The sequence below is a fragment of the Calidris pugnax genome, unplaced genomic scaffold (genome assembly GCF_001431845.1).
Source record: "Calidris pugnax isolate Ruff unplaced genomic scaffold, ASM143184v1 scaffold24, whole genome shotgun sequence".
Classification (NCBI taxonomy): Eukaryota; Metazoa; Chordata; class Aves; order Charadriiformes; family Scolopacidae; genus Calidris; species Calidris pugnax.
Genome location: NW_015090922.1, coordinates 7,955,688 through 7,972,892, shown reverse-complemented (window position 1 = coordinate 7,972,892; position 17,205 = coordinate 7,955,688). Strand labels below are relative to the sequence as shown.

The following is a 17,205-nucleotide window of genomic DNA, read 5'->3' as shown; positions in this document are numbered from 1 at the left end:
CTGCCACTGCTCCATATGTTTTAGGATTTTTTTGCTTCTTGTGTGCTCCTGGAAGGCTGGGATATTAAGCCAGGCTGCATGAGTCTCTGTAGTACTTTTTTCTTTCATCATTCCTTTTGATTTTGTGAGCCAGCACCTCTTTTAAAGCACTGCCAAGCAGCAGTGAAAAACACTCCTGAGCAATATGAGCCTAATTATTAATTGCATTGTTTGCCGCTCAAGGAATGAAATTGGGATGCTTTATGTTTCTTGCATGATGCTCTGTTTCAGTGGCTGGAGACAGGAATAAGAGAATTGAGTTATCACTCGCATTAGTTCAGGTCAGTGTAACAGGTGGGAGTGGGTGGTTGGTCCTCACTGGGGACAGGTCAGTATGGCGTGAGGCATGTGGGACTTCTGGCAATGGCTGCAGAGCTCGGCTTACCTGGCAGCTTGTGACCAGTTGAGTTGGTGCCATGGTAGTCGTACATTCACATGAAAGCTTCCCCCACCATGAGGTGTAGCCTCCTGCTGTGGTCAGTACCAAATTAAGAAGGTCACAGTAGATCTGATTTTGGGGCTCTTGTCAGGGAGGAGTGTCCTGCTGTGAAGAAAATGCTGTAGCCCAGCATGTAAAGCTTGTCGAAAATTGTGCTGTTACTGATTGATTAATGGAGCTGGAAACTCTTGAAGCATCTTATGATTGTTGGCATTATTGTTGAGATACATCTGTAGTCTATCTGTGCAGAGCCACATGCTTTCATGGTGGCTTTCATTTGAGGGAATCCCTGCATAATATTTTTTTTTCCTGTAGGAGAAAAGGCATGTAAAAAGTAACAGAAAGGGTAAATGAACTGCTTAAAGCCTGATATTTTAAACTTGATGATATGGTTCCACGTTCTGAGCTGTTTTAAATGTCTGTTTCCTATTAGACTTGTGTCAGTAACCTTCTTGAAATATTACTGCATATTTATCTATGATACGTGTTTTCTAGTTGAACGTGTCGTACACAAAGGGGCATCTGCAATTATTAATGCCATAGGGTCAGTATAGCTACAAAAAAGAAAAATTTGTGCTTGTAATAAAATTGCCTGCTAAGTTACAGTTCTTGACCATGACTTTTGGCGATGGCTTATGGACAGAAAATTGCCAAATGTTGTTTCTAATGCCTTGATCCAAATCTATTGTGTCTTACTTATGAAAGTGTTCTGCTTGATAACTTCTGTCAAAAAATATCAGGCAGAGTTTTGAGAATACAAAAAGTAAAAAAATTATTCGAGCATTCTAAATTCTGATTATCCTTGAAACAACAAAGATCTATGAAACTTAGAAATTGCGGTAAATTTAAGGAACGTAAATGTTTGATGGTCTGTGGATATATTCTTAAAGCATAGGATGTTTTAAGGATTGCAAGACGATAAATTGAAAATATCAATTTGTATAACAGTCAATTTAATCTTGGACTTCAAAAGGCTTACTGTTGAAGTGCATGTGTTTAAGATTGTATAGCTACTTTAACTTGATTTTTTTTTTTTAATCCCTTAACACATTTCAGTTTTAACAAACATTAACCTTGACTCTGAACCCTTTGAATTAATTTATTCTGGGGAAAAGATAACAATTTTGCATTACTTTTTCTCTTCAGTGTGTTTTTAATATACACTTGGTATAGCTTGTTTCCAATTTAAGATAATGCTCATGTGCAAGTTCTTTTTAAGCTTAAAATTGAACGCTGGAGAACGAATTATGTGATATTGTTAATGAAGTTGAGAAATTTAGCATTGCTCTTAAATTTATTTTTATTATTTCATGTTTTTAAATCAGGTAAAGCAGTGTCGTTCCGGCTGCTTTGTGCTTCAATGGAGCAAATGCAAAGCAGCTGGAATGCAAGAAGGTGTAAAGCCTGTACCTGTTGCCAGTGCAGCCCAGCTGTTGTGTGGCTGTGAGTCTTGCCTTGGTCTTCCGTGGGTGGCCAGAACTCTCACACAGCTGGGGTGAGCTGAAGACCAATGAGGACTTTATCTGCATAATTTTATAGGGACCTTCACATTGCTGGTGTTGTGAGGCTTAGAATTGCCACATGCAGAGTAGCTAGTGCCTGCCAGGTAATGACTGGTTATGTGACATCTACATTTATTTAAGATACCAGTGCTATTGAGCTCTCTGCTAATTAACAGTAATTAAAACTTAGATGTCTGTTGTTAGATATGGTGAAAATGCGGGGTTCTTTTAAATGAAACTTATGATAACTTTGTATTTGAGAACTCAGACTCTTTCATTGTTGCATTTAAAATGAAATGTATTGATTCTCAGGTCTCAAGAGAGTGGTAGTCTGTGTCTCTCAGTCTCTTTTCATCATGCACAGCCAAAGGATTTTGACTTCTACCAGTGCACAGACAGCTGTGGTCTTTGTAATTGGTTTGTGTGGGTGTCAGCATTCAGCTCTCCAATGAAATTTGTCAGAAAAGAAACAAGAAATTGAATGAGATGGGAATTAAAGCAGAAAGTTGTCTGTATAGATGATTTAGCAGTAATCTAATGTGTAGCTAATTGGCTAGTATCCAAATTGTGCTTCTGATTGTTTGTTTTCCTCTGGGGAAGAATGTTACTGAATACTAGATCACTGCTTCCCTGAAGGAAAATGCCATAAGCTTCTTGTCTAGGTATTTTGTTCTAACATCAATTTCTATTTTGTATGGCACAACTGTTTCTTATATCATGCATGTGGACCATGATATTAAAAGTGAAAAGGAGTTTTGCTACTTGCATTATTATTGCCAGGATTTCACCCTAGGTTATAATATATTGGATGAATTTTTAATGTTTAACTTTTCACTGTCATCCATAGTATACTCATTAGTCAGCAGAATGCAAAAAGGATGTTTGCCAAAAATCCCCACAACAGATTTAGATGTTCGTGGCCTTGTACTGCTGGAGTCAAATTGAAAACTTGTCTCCAAGGAAAATCTGCTGGAAGGTTTTAAAATTACACTAAATATCTAAAGTACTCCAGTCAAATAACAAGTTAATATGAGAGAGGGAAATCAAAACACTGGAAAGGAAGGAGATAACAATTGTATTTTATAATTTTTACTCTTCACAATTATAATTTTACTTTCCTTCCTTTGGGATTAGTTTTTACTTACGTCAGCTGTTAGTCAGAAAAGTTCACCAAAGTGAATGGATCTTTAAGGAGTGAACTCTCACCAGTTTCTATAAAGGTGTTGGCCTCTGCTTTTTACTGATATTTTTTCTTATGATTATTGATCACATAGCATTTTTATTTGGTAGAAAACATTTAGGATATTAATATGAATCATCTTGCTTTATTTCTAATGTGTTCTGAGGTTGTTACTTGCATGAGTAATAACTCTGAGAATAGCTGGTATGATTTTTTATCTCACATCTGTGCAAGATGCTTCATGTTGTGCCATTAAGCTGTGAGCACATGCACTGGCAAAATTTATCCTTTGGAAATCTGGCAGCTGAAGTGCCTTAAGGCAAACTTTGTCCTGTGGGTTTAAAAACTGAAATATTCCCGAAACATTTTGCCAAGTGGCGTTCCAGTCTTCTACACCTGGGCTGCAGCAGGAGGGATCTTGTAGGGAGTGCTTTAGGGGACACAAATAACCTGACAGTAGATGTGATGTTTGTGGAGCTGTCAGGATAAGCTGCAAAGATAACCGTTGTTTGTACCAGTTCTGGAGGCACAAGGGAAGAGTGGTTGTTGGGGTTTTTTGCTAGGGTAAAACTTGTCTCTGTGGGGAATGTTTATTGATTATATCAGTATGTTCTGATTTTTAGCTCAACATAAGTCAGTATTTGTTTTTCACAGCAGTCAATACCCACAGTTCAAAGATTTTTTTGAAAGTAGAACTACAGATGCCTTCATCTTGCAATGATGGTACTGTTTTTCATGGGTGTGCAGCTACAGTCATAATTGCATGTGCTTGTGTCCTAGAGCTGTTTCAAAAGTAGGTATTGTATATCCCAGCAAATGATGATACTTGTTTTAGTTCTTTGAATAATGGCTCTTTAGAAGTAATCAGTATTAACAGATTTTAAAAGTATTTCAGGACTTGTTTAAGTTCTATGTGTTTTTTCTTTTAGGTGGCCTGGCTTTAGCTCAAGTACTATTTTTTTATGTGAAGTACCTGGTTCTGTATGGTGTTCCTGCCCTCCTCCTTCAAATGGATGGACTCAAACCTCCAGCTCTGCCTTGCTGTGTGAGCCTGATGCACAGTTTCACTAAAATGTGGAGGTTAGTCATTATTGCTTTTCAGGTAGTTTATTACTGATATATGGTAGTCAGTATATAAGAACATGCTTGTGTGTTTTCATGGTAACCATGGTAATCATGCTTGCTTTCATGTCCTTGTGCTTTTTCTCTCACCCCCATTATTCATCTTTAGCACTTTCTAAATGAACTTCAATTTGATGGTTACTTTTTTCACGCTGCAGAGGGAAGGGGCAAGCATCCCTTTCAGCATTTTCATCCTCTTAATTATTAGAATTAAACTCAGCCTACGAGGCTTCACTAACATAGTAATTATTTTTTTCCAGATATCTGTTAAATGGTTCATTTTTCAGTCTTGGTCTAAAATCTATCTATTCAGATATTTTTCCAGGGAAGGAAAGTAAATGGTTGATTGATCACCCTGTGAGGAAAGCTATACTTACAATACTCTAGAGTCACACAGTAGAAAAAGTCTTCAGCACATTATAATCAATTACAATTTTTCACAATATTATTAATGTAGGATGAATTTCTGGATCCTATTTGCTTTTAAAGAGCTTCAGCACAATATTTCACTAAAAACTATCAGTTTTGAATCTTACAGTTGCTTTAAGTCAGTGTTCACAGAAGTATTTTCCCTGAAAATTGTTTCCCGGGTGGAATTCTACTTGCTGTTTATGCTGTAACAGTGGATTCACTTGACTTCTCCCTTCTTGTGTTTTCCTCTGCACTATCTCTAGTTCCTCCAGTGTGTGGGACACTGTGCCCCAGACTTCTAGAAACAATACCTGAAATGAATTAGATTTGTCAGCTTTTTAGTCCAGAGACTTCTCTTGTGTTCTGTTAGAGCAGAGCCTAGCACAATGGTGCTTACTCTGTTTTGTCTCCAGCTGCTTTGGGATATGAATAAAGCTTTTTCATTTTGGTCATAAAAACAGTGGGCCTACTATTATCAGGGCTTTATTGGATGAGATTTTAATTTTGTTTTCAGCTTGAAGCTCGTTGTAACAAGAAGGCTTTAGAGTTTATAATAGTTGGCAACTGTAGATACGTAGTGTTCAAAGAAACGCAGCAGAAATAGAGTGTAGAAAACATATGAACTGTTAAAAACTATTTGAGCTACTAGCAAGTGCCTTAGTTTAAATTCTCTTCCGGAGTTTGAGCTGAACTCATGACCTACAGTTTTAATACAGAAATCTGTGGTTTTTACCAGACACTCTCCTAAGAACAGCATTTAATGGCCTGCTGGCCCTTGTCAGCAGAGTTGCAAACAGCAGCAGTGTGTTTGCCTCCTCTCCCAGTTAGTATTCCAGGGAATGTGTATTGCTCCCGAGGTGTAAAATGAAACTGAACTTCAGCACAAATACTGATGACACTGCTGTGTCAAGTAGTTGTAACAGACCATGACAAGGTCCTCTGCTCCTGCAGAGATGTGTGGTGATCAAAGTGAAAATATAGGGTATTTGGAAAACAATATTCATAACACATAAGAAAATTGAATCTAGTGTCTAAGCAGAAATTAAGTTTTTACAGAAGGAAAAAAGTCAGCTGCTGATAATTGCAATTTGCCCAAGTATTTCATTCATATATGTATCAAACCTTCACTGCCTGAAATAATAAAATTATCTGATAGGATTTGTTTGTTTGCTTTGAAGGTTGGAAAAAGTCAGTTCACGTACAGCTGACTTCATTCCTTGCTCTCAAAGCTGCGTGGATAGTAGAATTTCCTATGACTGCTAGTGAATTATGGGTTGTTCTCAGTTATCTAAGAAATCTCATGTAGCTTGCCCTCTGAATCCCTGGAATGAGTCCAGCGGAGGGCCAGGAGGATGATGAGAGGGCTGGAGCACCTCTTCTATGAGGATGGGCTGAGAGAGTTGGGGTTGTTCAGCCTGGAGAAGAGAAAGCTCTGGGGACACCTTATAGCAGCCTTCCAATATCTAAAGAGCCCTACAAGGAGAGATGGGGAGGGACTCTTTATTAGGGAGTGTAGCAATAGGATGAGGGGGAACAGTTTTAAACTAAACTAGGGGAGATTTATATTAGATATCAGGAAGAAATTCTTTCCTGTGAGGGTGGTGAGGCACTGGAACAGGTTGCCCAGAGAAGTTGTGGATGCCCCATCCCTGGAGGTGGGGCTTTGAGCAACCTGGTCTAGTGGGAAGTGTCCCTGCCCCTGGCAGGGGGGTTGGAATTCAATGATCTTTAAGGTCCCTTCCAACCCAAACCATTCTGTGATGATTCTGTCCTTATGCCTTTACAATTAAATTCTTCAATCACTACTACCCAGAAGCTTTGCAGTCTTTGGTATGTTGTGTAGGAATGTCAGTGTTAGAAGTGGGAATAGCCTTTTTTTCTAAACTGTTTGACTGTCTGAACAGGACAGGAAGTGTGGAAATGATGGGTTTAGCATAAAAGCTAGCAAAAGATGGTAAAAGTAAATAGCTTGTGTTGTGAAGCCTTAGGAACAGCAACACTCTTGTTTCCTTAAAGTGCTAAATACTTTTTTGTCATTTCTGAATATGGGGACTTCTAAGTGAATGTTCCTAAAGAGTGGGTCAAGTTTAAATGTTAATAACAGTTTTAAGCTGGGAGAGTGAGAGAGACTGTTTTCATACAATGGTAGCCTGGTAAAGCTTATTAAAGGCCCCTGAGGGCCAGTTTGGGAAATGGAGTGGGGTGGAATGAGCCAGATGACATGGAGTGCAGCGCCGTTAACTGCTGGCTCACATCTGGGAGGCTGCTCAGGAGAAAAAAGGTTGTGTATCCTTGACTTGCTCTTGCCCTTCTTGCTGGTGTCCACTTTAGGGTACTCTCAGAAACAGAGTATCGTGCTAGCTAGGCTTCTGGAAGACTTAGTATTGCTATTTTTAGGCCTCAAAGCTATTAGCAGTGCAGATTTTGAAGAAGAGAAGGTAGCCTTGAAGAGAAAGACAACGTGAGTGTCACAATGAAAGGAATGCAAATGTGCTACTGAGGAGTCTTCCTCCACCACCTGGTGTCCTTTGAGCATAACAACAGAGCTTTTGATCTGATACATCCAGACCAGTGTCACTTATAATCAGTATATGCCGAGATAATTCACTATGTGATACAGCAGGTGGAAGAGCTTTCAGCGAGGAAGGTAAGAAAGATACCACAGTGTGTCTAAAATTTCTCTAGAGCTGAAAAGCAAAGCGGGTATTAGAAAAACAAATCAGGTATTCCGTCTCCCTATTTATGGTGCTAAACAATAAACCAAATTGTGGCCATTCAAACTTAAAAATTAAAGGCTTTAATTAAAAAGGAGTTATGAACACTATTGTAGATTCTGCCTAATTTGCATTTTATTTAATCAAGACAATCTCAAGTCAAAAAATTAGCAATCTTGTTTACTGTCTCAAGACAAATACAGGTGTTGAATGTGTTACTGTGGTTTCATTTTACCAGGATATCATTATCTTGCTAAATATGCAGCTGCATAGCTAATAAATGTAGGATAAATTAATTCCTATTCAGAAGCTCGATTATAGCTGTGGAAAGCAGTTTCTGAGCTCCTGATTCCCAGATAGGGCAGCAGTTCAGTGACACACTAACTTAGAGTTTTTAATGTCTGCTTTGTCTTAAGTCATGAGGAATTAAAGCTTGGCTTTTGTTACCAAGGTTAAAAGCAAAGTAATGAATCGTGTGAGAGCGACCAGTGATGTTGTGAACCTGTAAGTGCTTTTAAAGAGTTGGTCAAGGCTGACCATGCAGCTTCTGAGGTGGGGGGCAGATTGCGCAGTGCAACTGGAAAAAGTTGTGCTACTGCTGAAACTTGCAAATTGGTTCAATATGGAAAAATATCCTAGCGGAAGAGTAAGGGTGTGGAAACTACAGAAATAAAAGATAGCACTTAACTAAATGCTGTATCAATTTTGACATGTTGGTGAATGACTTTGGCAAGGTATTCCACAAAGAAACTTCTCAGTTCATAAATTAGGACAACATTTAGCACAGGTGCTGTTCATGGAAAAAAATCATGCTTCCATTTTTGTTTCCAATACTGTTACTGAGTGGCAAGTGCTCTTCTGCAAAGATGTTGGACACATTAATCAGATATGTTTTGACATGCTGTGGGAACAGCATGGCATAAGAAACCAGTTATCTCTGGTCATAGACTGATGAGATGTGCAGAAGTACAACTTTTCTTTGCCTTTTCACCTTAGAATTTGCATGTTCCCAAGTATCTTCTCCCAAAATAATTTGGAGACAAGTGTGTTGGGAACAAATTGTGCTAAAACTTTATGCATGTTTGATATAGGTTAGCCTTAGCAGGGGTGGAGGTTCTTTAGGAGGGCAGTAAGAAGTAGTACTTGAAAGGCAAACTTCACAGGAAATGGAATTTCATTCAGAGTAAAGAAAATGGAGTTTAAGAAATGCTGCCAGATAAATAAAATAATGCAATGATAGGGGAAAGGTCTGGCTATTTTCAACTACCATGCTGTAAAGATTGTGTCTTGTATTTAACACCCCAATTCTTAACAAGACCGGAGTCTGACATAGGTCAACCACCCACTTTCTTGCATGCTAATGGGTCGTTTAGGAGGGCTATATTTTGCATGTACAGACACACACACTTTTATATGAACACTTGTTAAGTTTATCCCAGATATGTTTTGGTGACATCCAGAAATGGTGTCTGGCTTATTATTTGAAAGAAATTGTCTGCAATTCAATCTGATTTACATGCCTCATTATTGGAAAAGCATTGCTTGCCTTGTATTAGAAAAGTGTTCTATATGCAAGCTCTCAGTGAATTGCTCCAAATTATGGATTAGAATTTTGCTGTAGGCTAATCATTCTCAGCTATAACCATCCCGCAGAAAATGGATCTACAAATGAAAATGTAATCTCCTCTGCATCTCTTGCTTCCTCACCTGTCTACCTTCACTGTTGTTCTTGAAATCTTTCCCCTGTCTGGAAACATTTTCTTGTGTATGTCTGTCAGAAAGGACTGTATAGGGTATTTCACTTTCTTTCAGATTCTTTTCTGGGGAAAGATAAGTCTGGTACTGATGCTATGTGTGAGTGTGAGCCACAAGAGATCACTGTGACCACATGCAGTAATTTTAGAATTATGACTACCAAGCAAAAATTTACCATCTCTTATTTCTGGCTTGAACACTTGATAGTATTTGCATCTAATTGCTTATTCTTAGTTTGTGGTGAGGACGGGAATATATTTTTAAACAAAGAAAATGGATTTTCTGACTTGTAGGGGGGGAGGAAAGTAATTATTTAAGTCCATTTTCACCTGTGCTTCTCATGATCTCAAACCAGTTTACCATGTGTTTCCCATCTTTGGGCTTCTGATTTTTGTCTTGGAATAAATCATTATGGGAGTGAACTATTTAATGTGTCAAGATGAGTAAGCTGCTGAAAGGCTTTGTTATATGATATCACTAAGGAAACTGAAATAAGATCAGAAATGGTTTTTCTATCAATGCTTGATTTGGGAAGCTTGCCTCCTTAAATTCCCAAATAGCCAACACCTGGCACAAGTTAACGCAAACATAATTGTTTCACTGTAACTGTGCTACAGCCATGTGTAGGTCAGGATGACATCTCTGCCGCTGGGCTCAGAAAAAGTGCCTTTTCCAAGCTTAGGGGCTTGTACTCTTAACAAACTCTCATGGAAGGCTTTTGCTTTCTGTTTGAGTATCATAATGCTCTTTTGTTGTGGTGTTTCTGGATAAGTTGGTGAGTGGCCTGAAATTTGAGAGAGCAGGTTTACTCCCTAAATTTCATTCTTTTGACTTTAGCTCTCTGATTATATGCTAGTAATCACGGCAAGTCACTGTTGTGCAATATGTCATTTGGAGGTAATTACACAGAGGAAAGGAGGGATACTAAATGATGGATGGTAAACTCCTTCCCATGGGATATATCCTCAGGAGTCATTGAAGTTACAAATCCTTGAAAAACTTGCTTGAGAGGAGGAGTGGTGAGCAGTGAAAGAGAACTCCACACCTCCGTGGCAGTGTGAAGAAGGGATTTAGTGTGAATCACCCGGAGCCTGATAGAAATTTGAATGGCACATCCAGATCTGTGGCTCAGACCTGCTGCCCACCTTGCTGTGGAGTGGAAGGGGTTGCGGCGGCAGCAACAGCCACTTCCCAAAGCTGCAGGAAGACCTTCACTGAGGTTCTGTGCATGGGGAGAGGATGCTGCCTGGGGACCAGAGCAGGCATGCTGAGCCAAGCCTGCTTTGTGCTACAGAAAATCTCATTTTAAGTGCTATAAAGCAGTCAGCTTCAAGAGGTTCAGGTATTTTGAGGTGATTTGTTTTGAGTCTGTCCTCTACTTCTAGACAGCTGTGTTCTTGAAAGCACTCAACTCCATGCCTCTGATGGGACTTACCCAGCTGCTGGAACTGACAGACAAAAAAAGGAAGGACAGACTTATGCATATTTCCCTTTCCTCTGGAGATTAGGAGCGTCACTTCTGGTATATTTCCAGCCGTTGATATTTTCAAAGCAGAAGTTGTCCAGTGTGTTTTAGTGTATCAGGTGAAACAAAAATGTCTTCTAATGATCTGGCATCTCACTGTATGTTAATCATGCAACATTTCTATCTAAAAATAAAAAAGTGCCTTTTCCCCACCCTATGTTTTTAGACAAGATCTCTTAAATATGAAAAATGATTATTTTAAAGGATAGTTGAATTAAATAGAATTGCACCTGCAGTGTTGAAATGGCCTCATGCTCCAGGTCTCACTGTATGTCATTCCCACCCTACAACCTCTATGGTACTTTCAAGCATGCTCCCGTATGAAATGCACAGCTGCTGTGCAGAGTAACAGCTGGACTGAGGGTGGTCTTTTGAAGAGGAGAGCACTCCTTAGAAAGGTGTTAAACAATCTTTAAACATTACATCTGCTTGCCAGTGTTGGAATACTTAAGCTGTTTGCCCAAAAGTTGGGCATTTAATTGCAGAATCAGTGCACATTTTTTCAGTCGTGGAATAAGTTGTTTCTGAGTTGAAAAATGACACTTTTCCTGACTGACTTGTATTTTTCCATTAACTGTTGTGATACTTAAAGCTGGGCACTGATCTGTGACACATTGTTTTTAGCTAGCGTGTCACCTGAATATATGAAAGATGCTTTAGTTCTGGACTGGTTAGTCATTCTTTCACTGATAGAGACAAAAGATTTAACTGCTTTTGACGTCAGCCAAATTAGTGCATGCTACAGTTCTTATCTGCTGTACAGCTCAATTTGCTGGTTACATTAAAGCTTTAAAAGACTCCTTAAATCTCTTCAGTAGAGGAAAAAAAATATCTATTATTTGTCTCTTTGGAGTGTAAAAAGAGGCAATAATAAAGCACCCTAATCCTTCTTGGGTCTAAATTGCATAATTACTGGAAATTTATTTGTGTGGTGACTGCTTTGTTACTGTAATCTGAAATTCCTGGGCTTTTCTAACAAACAAGCTAAGCCCACCTACTGCTGATCACCCGTGAAGCCCATTCTTCACAGTATTTGACATGAGGTCTGCACAGAGACAAACTATCGCTGCTGCTCGCGTTTGGCAAGCAGCACTCTGCCTGCTCATAACCACTGTAGCAAATGAGTAATGGCTATTAATAAACTTCACTGTTGTGTTTGCAGTAAGGATAGGGATCTCACAGCGATTGGGCAGTCACGCTGCATCGCAAGAGTCTTACTCGAGGAAAACCGAAGGAGAACTTACCCTATGGCAGTTTGCCACTAATGGGCGTTAGGTTTCACCCACTCACCACGGGCTTTTGAAGAATCGGGGAAGGTACAAAATTAAAGTAATATTTCTTCAGAAGAGTTCTAGCAGAGATTAACAGAATATAAATGAGATTTGCTCTTTTAAAGAAAGCATTCTGCTGAACCGTATCACCAAGATCCAGTGTGAGGGAGATATGAGAAACAGAACTAATTTCTTGTCTTAAAGCCTCCTAAGCAGGCAGACCTGTATGTAATCTTACATCAACACTGTCAATGACTCATGTCTCCTTAAAGTTCTGCTTGTGTCTCTTTCCAGGAGATTGCAGGGGTGGAGAGATGTCACTGGCTAGAATCATTAAAATTTTCCTTAGGCTTTCTCATATAATACAAGTAGTGTGTTGAAATATAAATGAAACAACAAAACATATTAGATCATGGATCCAATTCGTTAGGCTGGAGGCCACTAGCACTTTGTGAAGTCTTTTTATGTGGTCCACAAAAGAACTTTCTCCTTGCAGCCATCTTACTGTAGATTATTCTTGCTATGCAGGTCTCCATCCTGAGCTCCCAGCTAATAACCGATAATCCACAGAAGAAGCTTTGGGACTTTTAGTGATATTTTCTACTTGGAGGTGAAGGTTTCCCTAACAAAATGTATACCAAATTTGGACTGTATCCTGTATTATACAGGCTGTCCAGAGTCAGTCCAGGTATTTCTGCCTCTGTCAAAATCTGTGAGGGTTTTGCTGCTGATTGTGGTGAGTCAGGATTTGATTGTGGATTCCCACCATTCTTACAGGAACGGAAAGCCCTAACTTTTTGTGGTGCTATGCAGGAAATACTTGGCAAGTAAAATGCTTAGGGTTTGCTCTCTTCAACCTTACAGTAATCACGTATTTACAAAGTACTCTTTTGTGGAGTAAGGTGAATGTTTATGCACTGGCTGTATTGGTGCTGAAGAGCTGTACAGCTCTGAGCGGGAGCTTTGGCCAGAGGCGTCCGGCACAGGCTGAATGCAGTGGCAGCTTTAATTATTCTAATAATGGAGGAGACCAAAAGGCAACGTGGTACTGCTGAATCATGCCAGGAAGAAACAGAAGTGCAAAGTGTTTTATCTAAGTGTGAAGTGTTAAAATTCTGCTATGTCCTTAAGCAAGTGTCAGAGAATATGATAAAGATATCTTCATGTATATACAAGTCTTGCTTATTATTACTGTAACAAGAAATTGCTTGTCAAAGACTTGATATAAAAGCATTTGACAGTCTTCATATTTTTCTTTCAAATGACATTGGTTTTCCTTTTTACTCTTAGTTGCATTTTTAAATCGAGATGAAAGAAAGCTGCTACTACTAGTTTGCTGCATTGCAGGTGGTTAAAACTTAAAATCAAAGCTCGCAAACAAAAAGCAGTCCATGGAAGCTTGAGATCTAGGCTCAAGCAGATTCTTAAGATCTTGATGTTTAAAAGAATGTTGAATTCAATTAAACAGGAATTTTCTAATTCAGTTGACCCTGGGATTGTTTCACTGCATGTTGCACAGTAAGAACTGTTTTGTTTTTAAATAGGAAATGATAGGATTTGTTATTGTTTATCCTGAAGGAATGCTGAAAGAGCTGCATATATGTATTTTTTTTCCTGATTCCAATACCGTGTCAGTGGGCAGACTGTAAAATCCTTGTGGGTGGAATTCACCAACTCTCGCACTAATTGAAAGGCTGGGTGAAAATGAGAGCTCCAACAACATACTTGTATGTGGCAAAAGATTCTCCAGAAAATGTGACTTTCAAGGCTCAAGGTCTGAAAGTATATTCCATAGTTTGGGTAACAGATAAACCCAAACAGGTTGTATTGCATTGCATCTCATTTTTCTGTGTTATCTGTGTCATCATCCATCTTCCCATCTTGATTTGAAAAACTTACGCCACTAAACAGTCTGGGCTTTTTAGCTGAATATTTTGAATTGGCATGATATGTTTATCTCTACTGTATGATATCTTGTGACAATTTAATTGTTATTTTTCTATTTTAAGTTATGTATCTGCTTTCTAAATAGTGTATCTTTGCATGGTGGCAGCTATATTATTTAGGAAGAGATGTGCTGATTGTCACTGAAGAGATAAGCTTTGCTATGAAGATGTAGGCTTCAAGTAAACTTGCAGAAAACAGTATGACTGAGTCTGTGCAAGCTATAGGCAGGTAAAAATGTCTTTTAAAAATACGGATTGGCTTTTCCAGATCTTTATTTAAAAATGAAGATGATGAAGAATCAATTGGTAGCAGTCACTACTTGAAAAATACTTATTTTACTTGGTAGGCATACTCCCTTGAGGGGATTTGCTCTAGCAAAGTTTTATAGTTCATTGAGACATTAAATAATAGAACTTACAAAACCTGCATATTGACTTTGCTATCTGCTTCCCCAGTAATAATCTTATTCTTCAGACAAGACTCTAAAACATGTTTCAGACTTATGTTGCACACTTGTAATTATTTGTAATTTAGAAGCTTTCATCTTTGAGGGATTGCCAGCTGGGGAGGTTGCCACACACAGCGCTGGAGGAAAGATGAGCAGAAGTAGGAGGATCAGGAAAAGTAGTTTAGGACTGCTAAATGGTGGGGTTCTCTCTTTACACAGTCTTCTGGGCATCCCTGCTGTAAGATACTGCTTGCGAAAGAAGTACAGTGAAGCAATTTAAGAGCATTTTGTTGGTGAAAGCAGCTGTCATTCAATGACCTCTCAGTCTCCAGTGCAAAATGTTCTGGTGCGGAGAGACTCTTCGTCAGCAGCTCACCGGCAAAATGCCAGATTTATTTGCAAAGACTGCTAATGGAAGTGCTGGTCTTGCAAACACTGTTCTATAGCTAAGTGGGATGGGCTCCTCCGAGGATATGTGATTGACTTAGACTTTCTAATGCCAAGTTTGGCCACATTTGTAAAAGGGCAGGCTGAGAACCGCTGTTGAAACATTGCAGCAACTACAATGCTTCTTTTAAGAGATGGTGAATACCCACAGGGTACAGAGTACTGAAGCTGTAATAAACAACTCACTTGTTGGATTTCAACACCAACATAAGTGGCCACTAGTCTCGCTGATTTGAAGAGCTCTAATTACAGTTATTGTATTGTTTGCTAAAGTGAAATGTGGGATAGTGGTACTGGTTGAACTCCTTTCCAGCGTGCAGAAATTATACTACTACTTTTCTGTGTTCAGAAGTATTTGTGTCCAAGGCAACATGCTTGGAATATTTCTGTCTACAATACAATACAGTCCCTGGGCACCCAATCTCACGTTTACCTGTCTCCATCTACCTTGCTGACTTTTAACTCATCACAAATGGCAGATTGTCCACCTAGATCCATCCCCCTGAAGGCAGAGGCCAAAGTTAGAATTGTGCCACTATCCCTCTGCATGCTGCTAGTCTGAATTGTTGTCCTGTTATGTTTTAGCTGCTGCAAAAAGGATTTATTAATCCATGACAGAACTGACACAGACAAATGTTCTCAATTTTTCAATAAAAATATTGATATTTTTGAGAACACATGTGATTCTAGTACTGAATCTCCGGAATTATGAAGGGTTGCTATTATGAGTGATGGATTTTTTTTGTCTGTTCAAAAGTGTGCAGAATATACTTCATATTAGCCATGAGAGCTCTCCTTATGTCCTTTCCCTATTACAAATTCATTTGTTTTCCATATATATGGCTGATGTATGCAGTTATTTTGAGCTCACCAAGAGTGTTAGATATATGCCAGTCTTGGTATCTAACCTGTTACTTTCTTAGTATGGAAGAGATTGTGCTTTGTATGTGAGTTTTCTCCACATAGTACTTTATCCTGTAACAAAGAAAAATCCTTTGAAATCTTACTCTCTCTATGCCTTTAGACTGATCACAACCCTGGTGGTGTGTATAAGAGACCTGTACAGGTGCTGCATGTGTTGTGAAAGTAATTATTTTTTGCTCTTTAGGGAATGTGGATTTGATTCTTGTCCCTCATCTAAGCAATGTCAGGGAACTAACTCTCAATATTTATTTTTTTATTATTTTTGTCTTAATGAAAACCAGGGGATAATTAGCCCTCACTTCTTTCTCTGAAGTGTCCTGTCTTTAGTCTATGCATAAGCGTTTTCAGAGTGGTGACATCCCATGTGGTTGCAATGGGAACCTCTGCTGAAGTGCAGGTAGCCAGATGTAGGTCATCCTACAAGAGGCATGATTTTTGTGCTTTGTTTCTAGGAATAGCATGCAGCCCAACAATCCTGGGGAGGAACTAATGGAAAACAAAGCTGTGCTGCTTTCTCTTCTGTACTTACTTTAAAATATGTATATACAAAGTCAGGGTTTGACAACTCAAATTATTGCAACTTAGCTTCATTAAAAAATGTTCCGATAATGAGCATAGCTTTAAATTGATTCATATGATGCTGACATGTACTTGGCACTTATTTTTTTTCATGCTGTAAATCATTGGGAATGAGGTCTTACAATCAAGCTGTGTTGTGAGATGGGGTCCTTTGGCCAGCACAATGGAATTGTGGTCCCTAACACAGCTAATGAGTAGCAGTTTTCATCTAGGTTGGTGCGGAGTCAGGTCCTTAAGTGACATAAGCTGGTGTAACTTCATTGAATTCAAAAGTTATATTCTAAAGGCTCATATAACTCCTCTATCAGGGAAGCAGAGTTTAGACCTCAGTTAAAGGAAGACACAGGCTTGCAAAGCAGGACCATAACAAGTCCATCAGATAACACCTGCACGTAGTGCTGACCAGGGTGAGTATTTGGATGGTGATGCTCAGTAAAGAAAGGTTTGTCATTGCATGTCAATCTGTAGCTCCACTGGGAGCCACCCTGTCTGCTGGCCTGTGCTGGGTGCAGAGCATGCAGTCAGGAAAATGTGAAACAGCTCCTAGGAGAAGGTCCTGACCAGTTTTTGATCCTGATTTTATATTAGTATGCGCCAGCCGGCAGTAGGTAGATATGGTTGGAAAACTGTGCTCTACAGCACTGTTACGTAGCAAGTGACAGACACAGGATTTCAAAATAAGTACAGACTATAAGGAAATTGAACACATGGAAATCTCAGAGCAAGTCCAAAGTATCCACACAAGGAGGAAACAGGTGATTGCAGCATGAATGAAAAACTTATCACAGTTTTTGCGCATTTTGCTTTCACATACGTACACACGACTCTTACATCCTGGGGACAAAAAGAGGGGTTTATTTATTTATTTTTTTTTCCTGAGAACCATCATGATTATAATTTCA

The 17,205-nt window shown here is 39.0% G+C and overlaps 1 protein-coding gene across 1 annotated transcript in view; it reads left to right on the top strand.

Annotated features, from left to right (window-relative positions):
- The window catches only part of HHAT (hedgehog acyltransferase), a 163,059-nt gene that overhangs the window by 17,700 nt on the left and 128,154 nt on the right, over window positions 1-17,205 (top strand). Inside the window, exon 8 of the mRNA XM_014951242.1 lies at window positions 4,090-4,240. Within this exon, the coding sequence (XP_014806728.1) occupies window positions 4,090-4,240 (151 nt within the window). The remainder of the gene's footprint in view (window positions 1-4,089; window positions 4,241-17,205) is intronic.